General features: G+C 38.3%; 2 protein-coding genes and 1 long non-coding RNA gene across 5 annotated transcripts; 2 read left to right on the top strand and 1 right to left on the bottom strand.

The window, feature by feature from the left end:
* The first annotated feature begins 8,349 nt into the window (after nt 1-8,349).
* On the top strand, nt 8,350-11,365 carry LOC124325925. 3 transcript variants are annotated; one of them, XR_006915454.1, is made up of 5 exons: nt 9,603-9,617; nt 9,650-9,948; nt 10,148-10,314; nt 10,456-10,853; nt 10,924-11,365. It is a non-coding gene; the product is annotated as an uncharacterized LOC124325925 (long non-coding RNA). The 3 variants fall into 3 exon arrangements; XR_006915453.1 differs by lacking the exons at nt 9,603-9,617; nt 9,650-9,948 and adding an exon at nt 8,350-8,490; XR_006915455.1 differs by lacking the exons at nt 9,603-9,617; nt 9,650-9,948 and adding an exon at nt 9,975-10,082.
* Nucleotides 8,597-9,637, bottom strand: LOC124325924. The gene is made up of 3 exons (XM_046784495.1): nt 9,211-9,637; nt 8,933-9,145; nt 8,597-8,870 (listed from the first exon to the last, which is right to left on the bottom strand). The coding sequence occupies exons 1-3, from the start codon at nt 9,600-9,602 to the stop codon at nt 8,726-8,728; spliced, it is 750 nt and encodes a 249-aa protein (XP_046640451.1). The 5' UTR covers nt 9,603-9,637; the 3' UTR covers nt 8,597-8,725.
* A 695-nt stretch (nt 11,366-12,060) lies between the features above and the next one.
* Nucleotides 12,061-14,105, top strand: LOC124327657 (transcription factor Sox-3-like). The gene is made up of 2 exons (XM_046786653.1): nt 12,061-12,457; nt 12,795-14,105. Exons 1-2 carry the CDS (start codon nt 12,326-12,328, stop codon nt 13,983-13,985), a joined length of 1,323 nt encoding a protein of 440 aa, XP_046642609.1. The 5' UTR covers nt 12,061-12,325; the 3' UTR covers nt 13,986-14,105.
* The last annotated feature ends 510 nt before the right edge of the window (nt 14,106-14,615 follow it).

Raw genomic sequence — 14,615 nt, forward strand, 5'->3', positions numbered from 1 at the left:
AACTGCAAAAGGTTAAGTAAATTTAGAACTTTAGTTAATACCTTTAGAAAGAAATTAAATGAAGAGATTTATTACTCTGTCAAAAGGAGACCAGACTTGAAGGCTGGTTAAAACACGAGAGAGAGAAAAAAATTTCTTTTTTAAAGACACGAGATCTTTTTTCGACTGGTGGCCAAAAACAAAAAAAAATCGCCTGCATTGGGTTCTGCTACCAAAAGAACTTTTTTTTTTAAATTTTTGTTGCTTTTAACAGGCGATCTCCCACTCAGCCGGACCGAAATACTCCCTTTTTCCGGAGGTCGTTTTCGGAACGTAATCCGGAAAGGGAATCTATCGGACTAGGTCTATTCTGCTCAAAATTGCGAAAAAATTCCAACGGAATAAAGTCCGGATTTTTATCTTGTTTTTTCCCCGAGATAATCGGGATTGAAAATCGTGAAATATCACGAAAACCCAAAGTCTCCTCCTCCGACTACATCGCTTTTAGCCGTATTATTCTTACAAAAATCTAATTAAAATAAAATGTAGACCTTTCATTCCTCTTCAAGATTCCAATAGGATTTTTAATAATTCTATAACATGTCCGAGATATCACGATTTTCGTGATACCCCCCTATTCGAAACATTTTTCAGGCGTTTTATTCGGCGTTGCCGATTGCCGTATATGTGCTTTTCGTCCCCTTTTCTGTCCACTCCTTCGCTTATTCCCTGTTTCCTATGTATCAAGGACTTGTATATCGATACAGTTTGGGACTTGATACATAGGAAACAATGGAAAAAGCGAAGGAGTGGGGGCGAAGTCACATATACGGCAATCGGCAACGCAACACGTTTTTTTAGAAACTTATTTTTGCTTAATTGTAAGTTAACTAGGGAAGTCTACAAAAGAAAAAAAAAACGAAATTCCTTAGTTAACTTAAAATGTATTAAAAATAAGTTTCTAAAGGGAAATTCTTTCTTCTTTCAAAAACCAAATTTAATTTATTTTTATTGACCAAATTTTTGCTTGAAAACGTAGGGGAGAACGGGGTCATGATGGACACGGGTCATATTGGACAAATGTAATTATTCCCTCAGTTCAGAAGATATAATTTAATTTTTAATATTTCATGTAGAATTTAGTGTTTTACATCATGGATAAACTTTGTATACGACATTCAGGCCCAGTCATTCAGGCCCGCGACGTTCAGGCCCACCTTTTTTTACGTGCCTTTCAGGCCCAATTTTGACGTCATTCAGGCCCAAGTTTTTTTTTAGAAAATTAAAAAAAAAAAATTGGGGTATCCGACGACTCCCCCTGGTGAGCATAGTTGCTCCCACACCTGGGCACAACCACTACTCGTATACAGTTCACACGCTACTACATAAAACACTTACAGATCCACAAACATAGCTTCGGATATCTATTTAGAAAGTCCTAGAAGTCGGCATGGACAAATATGAAGAGAATAAGAAAATTCAAATAAGAATACGGTGAATTGCAATTAAATTTCAAAAAGTGGTTTGGTTGAGTGGAAATGAGACCAAACTAATAAGTTGACGACGTTATCGAGTCCATACCATTCTGTCCCATGTTTCTCCCTTGGGTAATATAATAACGGTGGTCTAATGGTCAGAAGCTACGGCTGCAATGTTAAAGGTCCGAGGTTCGAGTCTCAGACAAGGCAATATAAAAATTTCCATAGATTTTAATTTTATAAAGATAAAGACAATTTCACCAGTCACTGCTACATCATGCGGTCACATGCTGCAAAATTTCCGTGAAATGTCCAATCTATCTCCCTCTTTACAGAAACACTCATAACTTTTAAGTTTTTTACACGAATTTACCCATTTTAGCGTGGATGACTAAAGAATGGACGGAGAATTCGAAAATATTTTTTAAAATTTTTGTCATGGATCATTGTACCTTTAACTAGCACTGTCCAATCTCATACATAGCCTGTCCAATTTGACCCACGTTTTTTCGCGAAGGTACAAAAAATTTACTTTGTAAAAACCGTTACAAATCCTTTATTTTCAAACGGAAAAATAAATAAAAAAATAGGGTAGGTAGACAAGAGAATACTTCACAATGCATGTAAAAAATATTTCAGAAAAAGTAAATACAAAAAGAAATAATTGAAAAATAAAAATTTTGTCCAAGATGACCCCTTTCTCCCCTAATAATAACAAAGACACCTTTTCTCGGGGCAAATTGGGTTGCTTGGTATATGAGGGAAAAATTTTCGGTAAATTTAGTTCATGACGCCATTGATATGTGTTCTTTTAGCCAATTAGAATAACTTGGGCCGTTCTACCCCGTTTACAAGAGCAATTCACCCCGTTACTCGTCACACCCCGCTTCCTTTTTAAAGCACTTTTGGTTTTAAACAAAGAAATTTGTCATAAACTAAAAAACGCTTTTCATAGCTAATTTTTTCCTCTTTTTTAAGCCTAGTAGGGATAAAAAATATTGAGAAAGGAAGAATTGTGGGCTTTAAAACTAAAAAAGCCTCAAATTTTCAATATAGTTACACTTTATTTAAATGTATCAATAATGCTAAGTAATCTATATTTGTATCTGCATGGCACAACTTTATATTAGTCTAGTTCGTGCGTAATCGTCGTTTTATTGTTTGTTCCTTTTTATCACAATTACAAAAAAATAGTTTAAATCACGGCTTGAACAGTTCCTTTCATGAGAAGCGCAACCCATGTTTACCGTTAAAAGACCTTTGGCATAAGATGGCTTATTGTGGTAATTTTTTCCAATAAGTATACAAAACCTTTTTAAAATATGTATTGCATTTGATTTTCTTGCAGTATGTTGTCAAAAAACTATATACAACTAATCCAATTCAAAACGTGAAGCTAAAGGAACGGCTAGAGAAATATTTGAAGACATAATATTTTAAAATTTGCCTTGAATTTCCATTGGATTAAATATTAAAAATCCCCTTCACTGTTATAGATTTTAGAAATATGAGAATTCAAATCAGTGTCTGAAAAATCGTCATAAATGATAGGGAATTTCGAACTGCGGTGGTCATAATCATCTTTAGTTAATAAACATGGATTAAGGTTTGTGGGAGAGTTAGAAGTGAAAATAGAAGAGATTTTTAAAATCATTTTTATACTCGCGTAACAATACTGGTTAATTTTAATGATTTCGTTCAATAACACAAGTTTCTCGCCACAACCAATCTCTTGATAGGACGAATTAAGTGTGTTATTTTCAACTGGTGAATCGAGACGTTCATAGAAGTTAATAATGTTTTCATCACTTAGAAAAGAATGCCCACTTGCAAACTGCGTTACTCTTGTCAAAGCCATCACATTTGAAAAAAATTTGCAAAGTAATTCTTTTGAAACTGTGAAATTGTCACTGCATACCCGCATCAGGGAGAAGTATAGAGGAGAAAGCAGTTTCTATCCCTGTTCAAGGGGGAGTCGAACCCATAGCTGTCTGGGGAGTGGAAGCCGCCACCAGTTGGCAGCACAATGAGGTAGAGAGGAAGTTTCCATTAGAGTGTTTGGGAAAACACGTTTTTTTTCTGTTTTACATAAAAAATTGGAAATTATTATTAACAAGCAATCCACCACTCAACCGCACCAAATCCATGGACCCCCCTTTTTTCCCATTCCGCTATGGGACCTAGAAATCTGAAATAATTCAGGCATATCCAGTTTTTTACTCCGGATTCACCTGTGTTTGCAGAATTTAAATATTCCCTGCCGTTCGGGAGATATTTAATGTTAAAGTTTGAGTTTTTTTCAAATTTTAACAATTTTAGGGGGTCTTTGGCAGGGGGTTTTTGGGTAAAAGCTAACCTTTAAAAAAAAACAAATTCAACCCAAAGTTTGCTCGGCCATCCCTTAATACCAATCCAAAAGGAATTTACATTCCGAATTAGATTGGCCGAGTTATTCCCAATCTAGTAAAGTGTAATTTTGACCAGTTTCCCACCCAGCCTAGTCGCCATTTTTTATTACTCTCCCTCGCGTTCCTAGCGGATGACAGACGAAGTTACGCTTTTCTGGCCTTCACTTTAGACCGGGGGACATACTGTGGGGCCCTTTCATATAGTCTAGTGGCCAGTAATATGAAGCCCGAGGTGTAAAGAACTCGTATGCTTCGGCTTATATGCTCGGCGGCCGAACACATCTTCCAAATTGGAAACTAAACAGCGTCATTTGATCATGTAGTTGTAAAGTGCGCTATAGAAATTGAATAACCATAACCATAACCATGCTGTGCTTAGGCCTAAAACTTACAAGTTAATTCTGTAATTATTTACTCTAATAAACTTTGTCGAGCAATACAAAATATTGTTACCTTTATTCATAACTTGTTCTCTTGTCTCACTCGTGGTTTGTTTCACTCCCAGTTCACTCCTTTTCACAGTTCACTTCCATTGATAAGTTCTCCTGTTGTCTCATTAGAGGTTTCCCTAATTCCTGAAGATAAAATATTATTTAGTAATAATCCGTCAAAATTCTATAGTATATGTACAATAGACATAGACCGGGGCTATGTGGGACACGGGGCTAAAATGTACAGGGCAATTTTTATATGTACAATTTGTCTTAAAATTACGAAATACATACAGCGTATGTTAAATGATGTTTTATTTATAATATAAAGTTTTTTTTCTGAATTTCCGATTTTTTGTCGAGTTGTATGGGAAAAACAAAAAAATGGGAACCGGAAAAAAAATTTCCGACGTTTTGTTTTTCATTTTCGTAATATTTTTTTTTAATATTTTTACAGAACCCAGATAGCTGTTTGATAGGTTTTTTTTCCTAGTTTAAGATAATATTAATATTTTATAAAAAATGTGTTCCTAAGTATGATATATTTTAGTTTATTTGATGTTGTTTGGGTTCGGGTTAAACGGGACATGGAAAACGGGGTAAAACAGGTATTGCCAGATCAACGTTATTTCCAGAAAAACGCCCCCTGGCAACAACAACAAAGGAAAAATTATCAAAAAAACTTTTTTGATAGTATCTCCACTTCTACTTTACAAAATAAATAAAAAGATAGCACTTCTGAAAGGGAAATGAATTTCCTTTTCAGCAGTGCATTATTTAATAAATATAATTAAGCTGTTGCATAGAAAATTGATGTTCCATTTTTCCCCCGGCTCTGTTCCGTTTAACCCTAAATTTTTTTTTTGGCATTTTTTCATGTTGGCATTTCATGATATAACTATTGAATGATTCAACGAAAAAAATAGTAATAGTATAGGGGAATCACCCCTATACTTTTATTTTTTCATAATTCTTAGTTTTATTTAAATGGCAGCGAAAAGAAAAAAAATTTCCCACATAGCCCCGGTCTCCTACTACTTCATCCACAGTATCCACAATAACAAAAAAAATATTTGTCGAAAACTTCTGAAGAGATTCCCTCATTGTTTTATTTACCTATTCGTCTTCTCTGCTCACGCATCCTATCTATGCGAGCTCTTTTAATTGGATCCATATCCACTTTCTTATGACGACCCATTTTCCAAAACAAATGTAATTGCTCGAAATTATTTGACACTAAAAAATCGAATATGGACTGTACACCAAACGACCAGACAATGGGTATAAGTGAACTGTAATGGTCGTTTACTCGTTTCGTTTCAAAATCAAAGTCATAGTCGATGTCACTACGCGGTCATTCTATTCTATTTACACATTCATCATTCCAAAATAGAAGTGGCGCTTTTTACGTTTACACGCATCCTCCAACATTGGCCCTATTTTTTTGTATTTTGGCTTGATTAGCCATCTAGTGGGCAATCGAGTACTTGATTAGCCATCTAGTGGGCAATCGAGTATATATTAACCCACCCATATACCAGCAAAAAAAAGGTTAAATCTATTGCCACGAGATATGTCGTGGCAATACGGTCAAAACTGTCTATTGCCACGACATCTTTCGTGGCAAATAAAGAGAAAATTGACTATTGCCACGACAAGATAAGGGCTCTTTCGGATCTGTTTTCTTTAGCCGTTTTATCTGGCAACGCAGCATGGCTCTAGACTTTTTTAGCGCGAGAACGGGGAGAATGGGACGAGTGGGAGGGAGGAGGGCGTACGAAAAAAAGGGGACCCACGTTTCCTCTTCTCCTCCATTCGTCCCATTCTCCCTCTTCTCCCCGTTCTCGCGCTAAAAAAGTTTACCAGCTATACTGCGTTGCCAGATAAAATGGCTAAAGAAAACAGATCCGAAAGAGCCCTATGCTTCCTCTCTAGTCCCTCATTTCGTCAGAGCAATAGATGCCTGGTCGGTTCTCGGCTGTGTTGGCTTCCCTATCCCGGGCGGTTTCAGGGTAAACGTGGTCCGATTTGGAAACTGGAATGAGCGCTCTAGTGAGTGTGTCAGCTACTACGCTCAGCTACTTTTGAGAGCCTAGATGGCTCTGTTTCCAGTTTCTACTTCACATTCTGACAAGCTCCACCCTAAAATGTCTGAAAATCGGGGACGTTTACCCTAAAACCGGGATAGGGAAGCCAACACAGCCGAGAACCCACCAGGCATCTATTGCTCTGATTTCGTGGCAATAACACGAAATTTGTGTATTGCCACGAAATCATTTTTTTTTTCATTCGACATTCACGCATGTTCATTCCGTTTTCACGGGAATTATGCACATGTAGTTTTACCCTATTTAAAGTTTTCCTAAACATCTTCTGTGGAACTTAGTACGAAAACGCATTTCGTGGCAATAGACAAAATTCGTGTTGTTGCCACGATATGAGAGATCAGAGAAGAAGTATAGGCGTATAGTGGCATAGCCTACTCTATACAGGAAGCCGAAAGGTTTGGCCTTTTTCTTGAAGCAAATTTGCCTTCCCTTCCTCCAATGTTACCCAGCCTTCAAGTGGACCCACGGAGCCGTTGTATCGCCTAGTGGCGATACATGAAAACTTAATTTGTCTATCGATATGATTACGTTCGCTTAGTGGCCTTTGTTTTTTGTTTGTTTGTGTGTTGTGTTTGTTTGTTTCTGGATAAATTTCACATACTGAGGGGGGCGGGTAGGTGAGTCGGATAAGGCGTCACTTGGTGATCGGGGGGCACCGGAGACCTGAGTTCGACTCTCCTGGTGAGCATAGTTGCTCCCATACCCGGGCACTACCACTACACATACAATACAGATCTCTTCCTTAACGCAGGCCAAAAACGTACACAATGATGGTACTTCCATCCCCCTCCCTTGGGGCTTCTTCCACACAACACAACATTTACACTGCTCATGCCATCGCCCAAAAAAAATCAAACAGACAAATATCTCGTCGGTGCAAGAAGGTCATCTAGTTGAAGACCAGATGTCTGCTAAAAATAGCAGACGCACCTAATCCTACCAATACCAATACCAATTCACATACTGCAATTATTGCTATTGGTAATAGTTAGCCGTCCCGTGTGCCTTCGTCATTAAAAGCCCTTACGGCAATATATTAATGGGGCGTTCATAAATTACCGCTCATAAGCCCGGGTGATTCCTCCCCCCTCCCCTACATAATTTCGACCACCAGATGGCTCCCCTGGGTCCACTTGGCGGATGGGAAATCGGAGGAAAGGTGAGCAAAGTAGGCTTCACTTTTCCAACACGCGAGAGATATCCTTCCTTTGGGCTTCCTATAATAAAGTAGGCTATGATAGTGGCAATAGACATTTTCAGTTTCGACCGTCGCGCCACGATACATGTCGTGGCAATAGATCTAACCAACAAAAGATTGTCTATTGCCACGAACGCCTAGCGTCCCTCTCTTTTCTTGGTTATTGTCTCAGTTTTGTCTTTTGCTACGAAATGCTCTGACATCTTTCGTTACATTTAATAAGCGTTTGTCTATTGCCACGAAATTTTTAATTTTTCCTGAAATGCCCTTTTTTTGTGTTTGTGTCTGTGTTTACTTTTGTTTTTTGTGGGTTGGGTGTGTGAGGTTATTTTCAAAATGTTATTTCTCACCGCGCTGGGTGTATTTAAGACTTTAAATTGCTAGATACTAGCTACGCCTCGGGCTACGACTTTTGCTTGGTACGCCATCTATCTGCCGTTTATTTTAATTTGACTTTGTTGTACACTCTAGCTACTCCGCGCTGGGTGTAAGACTTCAAATTGCTAGATACTAGCTACGCCTCGGGCTACGACGTCGGCGGACGCTCTAGCTACTCCGCGCTGGGTGTAAGACTTCAAATTGCTAGATACTAGCTACGCCTCGGGCTACGACGTCGGCGGACGCTCTAGCTACTCCGCGCTGGGTAATTGCTAGATACTAGCTACGCCCCAGGCTACGACTTTTGCATCTTGTACGCCATCTATCTGCCGTTTTATTTAAATTGACTTTTGCCTCTTTCGTCACGAAACAGAGGACTAGAAGGCTTTCGTGGCAATAGACAAAGTGATCTTAATCGACACGAAACGATATTTTCAGATTTTGGGGCAATAGTGAGTCGAGCCTGTCGCGTCACGAAAAGGATTTCCTGGCAATAGATTTAACCTTCGGGTAATTAAACTTCCAGACTTTCTCAAGGATTTTACTAGCAGTAAATAAGAGTTTGGTGTTGATTGAGACGAAGACGATCTTTTTCTAATGTTTATTATACAAAACAGAAATTTAATATTGTATAACATTGACCTTGTTGTCATGAAAGAAGTTACAATTATCGATAAGTGTTTTTACCAGGTTTTAGCGAACTTAGCAATTATTTTTACAATCTTAAAGGTAATGCATTTATCCGTTAGTCTAGCGCTTCACCACATTTGATAAACAAGTCAGATATTTTGGGGTCATTGAGATCTTCTTCAGAAGCCACTAGCAGGAGTTGAGTAACAAATCTGTAGAAATTATATGTGCCCAACAATTTATCCAAATCGGCTTCCAACCTATGTGTTCAAAATGAAAATCAGATTTAAGGTGAACACAAATTCTGAATTAATTTACACACTTTGTGGGTCTTAAAGATTTGGATCCAGCACTAGTTTTTGGGTTAGTCTTGAGTTCTGAGATATCCAACTGAATTTGTTGGAGGTCATTTTGAACCCCTCTTATATCGCTTAATATCCCTTCAAGCTGCTGTGATTCCAACAGATTGCTTTCGCTGAGGTTAAGGTATTCAATAGACGCTTCCAGTAGTTCCTCTTCTATTTTCTCTGCAGCCCTATTGAAGGTTTAGAAGTTTAAGATGTGATACGATTAAATACAAAGGAAAGAAGAGGGTCTTACTGATCATCATTTTCAGCTGACTGAAGAGCAAGACTGAATTGGGAGGTGTCTATTCCCTGCTGAAATATCACGTACAATTGCATACCTTCTCCAATCTTGTCACTAGCCTTCTTAATCTTCTCCACCAATTCGTGAGTGTCTTTTATTTCCTCGTTCTCCGAGAGACCACCATCAATTTTCCGTAATTGCACATCGCCTTCTACGATCAACCGCTGCTGCACCTTAACAAGGCGAGCCAGTTCCTCAAACGTTTCCAAACTGTCATCTTCGTTTTCGGCATTCACAAATTCAGTATCAGCCTGCAATGCATAACAAATGTCCTCCCCGAGTTCATTGAACGACTTTTCCATTTCCCCATCAAATTGTAAATAATATGTCAGATGTGTCGTCATATGTCAAATATGTCGGTACAGTGCAGGCCTACAGGGTGCAGGTGCAGGTTGGACGGTGGGTAAAGTGCGGAACCCGGAGTGCAGGGTCCGTTGGCAACTTTGGACGTTAGCCAACTCTATTAGTTTTTGTCTATTAAAATTCCCTCAATCCATTCAAAACAGCAATTTATTCATAAATTTTAATTACTTAAATTTTAATATCAAATAGAACTGCTGATTTATATTTTAAAATAATTTGTCAAAGTGAGCTAAGTTACTGGCAACTCTGCCCTGAGATATCAATCTCAATCTCCGGATCGACGCCGTTGTTTGGTCTGTGACTGATTATGCCGATCGCATATTCCCTGTAAGTTTTTGTTCATTTTAGATAATTCAATGTTTAAATTACGCTAATGAGACTGAAATTTAGCTTTAGCTTTAATTTTGTTCTTGAAGAAATAGCGTTAAGTACAGTTATTTTAATTTTTAGATATCCAAGACGTGAGTGAAATTTTGTTTCAAAATGCCAATTTTTTCAAATAATTTATATGATGTGTCATCTTCAGGTTCTTGTTGGCACAGTGTTCACTCACCATCCTGCAACTCATTTAGCAGAAATTACACAAAAAGAAAAGCAATGAGTCCAGTACAGCGGTAGTGCCTACATCTTCAGCCCATACAAAATTGCATCACAAACTACAAAAAATTTCCCGAGTTCGTCAATTGTTGGAAGGTACACTAGAGTTAGGCCCTCTTCACAAAGTGATTAAATGATTACCAATGGACCATATGAAAATATTGCTCCTTTGACGGATGCAAGTTTAATTTAAAGTAAAAATGTATATTATTTATAATAATAGTTTTGTTTATTTAGGAGGACATTGTTATTCATTTTGAGAACAATGCTCCATTTCTTAGCGTTGCCAATCTCCTTAAACACATTGGGGTAAAATTGCTGTTGAAGAGAATTTGGATGTTTATCATGGTGGATCCAAGCTCAAAACCTCTTTTTCGGGATTTGAATACCAAAGAGAACATTGTGGTTTCCAGCATTTAGTCATACAAAGTAAGAAAAACAAAGTAACACAAACGAATGATGCACTTGTTCGCATTATTCTCCCTGAAGGAGCATCCAACATTGAAATCGAAACTCCGTATGCAGTCACTCGATTACAAGACACATTGCATTTTACTTACCTCAATGTCAAGGGCCGCTCGGTCGTGGAAAATGCTGCCAAGAACCTTGTGGAGATCCACATCCAACCTTTCAAGGTTTGTTAGGTTTTCCTATTTCTGCATTGAATTACTCTGTGTGCTAATACTTTTGATGTCTTACTTGCAGTACACGTTTCCTAGAATCGTCATGCTTCAAGAGCCATTGTTATTTTTTCCTCCTGTTCTTCACTTTCATCATCTAATCCTCCATCACCAAGGTTTGAAATGAAAAAAACATGGAAAACGCAACATCCATCCTATTTCATTGTTCACCCTTTACCTTGCTCGCTACTTTTTATTGTAAACAGATTTTTCATGTGATTGATATGCACGACATGTTGTGTAGATGGATACCTTTGGTTTGATATCAACGCGTTTGAAGCGAGTGTACACAAACTTCTTTTATTTTGTATTTCGATATTTAATTTTTTTTTTTTTTATTTTCTTATGTCGTTTTACGTCTCGCGTATGTGTATACTACCATATTCCCAGATTTATTCACGAATCCGTACATTCTGAATGATTTTAGAAGCATTTTTCTGCGAGTTAATAAAAAAATTCAAAATGAAGGTTGACTCAGTTGGACACCCGACGGATGAAGTGTGTTATGTGGATCCAGGAGTTTACCGTTTTCTCCGCTTTTGGTTACGGTGAAAATAATTTTTTTCTTTTAATGTGAGATAATAGTGAGTTTCGTCAGATTAAAATACACACTGAAGGAAATCAACGTCCATTCGTAAAGCAAAATTATTTCTACAGTGCACACATCGAATGAAGTAAAATTTATTTTTGTTGCCGGTTTTTTGGTTTTCAAAATAGAATGCCAAAACAACAATTGTAAATTTTGAGCTAATTTTCACATAATTCTTACAAGGTGACTTAGCCGAAGGCCAACGCGAGCCCCAATTTTAAAACGCAAATTAAGTACGTTTTGTGCAAGCTTTTAAAATAAACCTCATTTACAACTATTGAGTACGGGTACGCAGCATTTAGAATACGGAATAAACGCTTTGAATGGTGAAAACATTTCGTGTTATTGTATTGTAGCAGTATTTGGCAAAAACTATCTTATATATCGGCTTCACTGAAAAGTAAAAAAACAAATTATAATGCAAATGTCAACGAAAATTCTCCTCGGTCAGTGATTCGAGATTCTCTCAAATAAGTGCCCAAGGGAGTTCTTTGCCTAAAGCGATTCGCGAAGTATTGAGGTAAAAAAGGGGGAATGGTAATGAAATTGGTACCGACGTCATTCGTTCAGAAAGTACAGTAGGAAGTGGACTAAAGATTGAACGGCCTGTCGAAAACTTTCCTGGCGATGCATATACGTAGTGTCGTGTGTTGACCATGCTTTAGCGTCAAACCACGCTATTGCCTCATCAAGTTTTCGTTCGGCCATTGCCTTTGTCGTCAAAGTCAAAACAGTTATGTTTTACATATGGCTCATTTCTGAGCTAATTTACTATGCTGAACTTTGTGTGTGTTTAAATTAAAACTCAAGTATTTTCTAGCGTGGTATTTTGTTTTGTATGGGATTGAACAATATGCAGCAGCAGCCGATAAACAATGGCCGACTACTACCGGCAGAAAATGGTTTACCGATGTTTGGCTCTATGTTAGTAGACGAGAAATCGTTGACACCCTATTCGGATGCAACGCAGGTTAGTTCTGTTGGACTCTTTGCTATTAAATTGAATTGTTTGATTTGTTGAGACAAGAATGTAGTATTTTTGTATTGTTTTGTATTATTGTATTTTACATTTCTCTAAGCAGAACTTTCTTTTTATAAATTTCGTTTTATTACCACATATGGACCTTTTCAGTCAATGCATATTTTAGTCTTATTAACGTTGATTTTTACATTTCACGTTGATCGTCACGACTTATGAATGATTAATTTTTTTCCTTTTAATTCTTCTTCTTCCTTCCAATGGCTCTAATCACATGAAATTAATTTTAATTTTTTTTTGTTGTTTTTAAATTCCCTGTCACATGCAGACGAAGAAGAAAAACACAGTCCGCATAAAGCGGCCGATGAATGCATTTATGGTTTGGTCTCAGATTGAAAGACGCAAAATATGTGAGATCCAGCCGGAGATGCACAACGCCGAGATCTCGAAGCAGTTGGGTAAACAATGGAAGACGCTGTCATCGGAGGAGCGTACACCATTCATCCAGGAAGCTCAGCGTTTGCGTTTGCTTCATATTCAAGAGTACCCCGACTACAAATATCGCCCTCGAAAGAAGACGGAGGTTGCGAAAGGCTCCTCTGCTGCTCGTAAGAGTTGTACGACTCCTACTCCTGTTGTTGACCCCCCTATGGACACTGCCATGCCTGCGGTCTCGTTAGACGGATGCAGTCATTTGCAAGAGCAGCAGCATTTATCTGAAAGGCAGGAGCAGTACACTATCCCGAGGAGTGGCCGAGTTTGTGCTGTTGTTACTCCAGGTTTATTCAGCACGCTGCGGATCGTCACCAACCACCATAGCCACTTGTCTTACCAAGCAGGAGAAAGTGGCTACTCTTCCCAGCTTGCCAATACTCTTTTGCCACAATCAACTGCCACAGTCCCTTACCTTATCGATGACAGTCATCTCAATGTCCACTTGAAAATTGACGAAAGATTTAAACAAAGACTTTCTGATAGTAAGCGAGAGCATAGTCGAAGAGCATTACAAATGAATGCTTCTGGATTGGAGACTATCAAATCAGAACCGGTGGAGGTGGAGGAGGAACCAGCCGAAGTGTCGTTCACCTATCATGAAGCAGTAGGTGAAGAAGCTACTCAAAGTAACTTGTATGTCACCGTCGATGAACCTCTTCAATTTGACGATCGCACCACGTCAACGATTCCAGTTTACTCCCCGTCAGAAGCGCCATCCCCACCCTCGACCTTGTTGAGCTTGGACACTTTCACGACGATTGTTAATTACAATACAGACATTACTGACTTCAGCAGCCCAGCGTTGAAGCTAGAACCCAATTTTGATGGAAGGGTCCAATATTTGGGTCATCACCAGGAAGCATTCGTGTGGCCAATATCCAACTTCGCAGAACAACAAGACAGCGGAGTTGTTAAGTCTGAACCGGCCGCTAATGTGATGGAGATGGAAGAACTGAATGGGTCCAGTTTGGCAGACTTGGATTTACTGGTAACGGATCTTCTTTTACGTTTGGATGACCAATAGTGAAATCTTGAATGGTCTGACTTTACCTGTAAATTCCTGTATTCAATGACGTGTGAACAGTAATAGACAACTGGTTGAAACCCAATTGTATTGATCATAAAAATAAACAATAAAACGAAATCTTGAACAGTTGTATTGAGGTGCATACGGTAAAAACTTGTTTGATATTAAAGTTATTCCAATGAAAGTAATGCTAGTAGGTACAGGTAGCTTAAAATACGTTTAACACAGCGGTGGTAACATACTTGCTCCCACACCAACCCGATTTGCAACCCCCACCAACCCTCCAACACCAACCAAGATGCTTTTTTGCCGGCCAGGAATACAACAAAAACTTCAACCGAGAAGTCCGATCTTGTTGTCGTCTAGATCGGACCGTCTAGCGGGGAAAATCGGATTATAAGTCCGATATCGCCATTCAACGCCTTTCAGCGTTCTTTCAGCTCTATAGGGATCGGACCATATTTTCACCCTATCCCTCCCTTTTACCACCCTTAAAAAGGAGGAAAAAGGGGGGAAATCAGCTGCTTTATGAATCAAGGTTAAAAAAACGTTAAAAATCTGAAAAAAATTCACAGGACATGCGGAATTATTTTACATAATTTACATGTGTTTCCGAAAATGATATCG

Source organism: Daphnia pulicaria, chromosome 2 (genome assembly GCF_021234035.1).
Source record: "Daphnia pulicaria isolate SC F1-1A chromosome 2, SC_F0-13Bv2, whole genome shotgun sequence".
NCBI lineage: Eukaryota > Metazoa > Arthropoda > Branchiopoda > Diplostraca > Daphniidae > Daphnia > Daphnia pulicaria.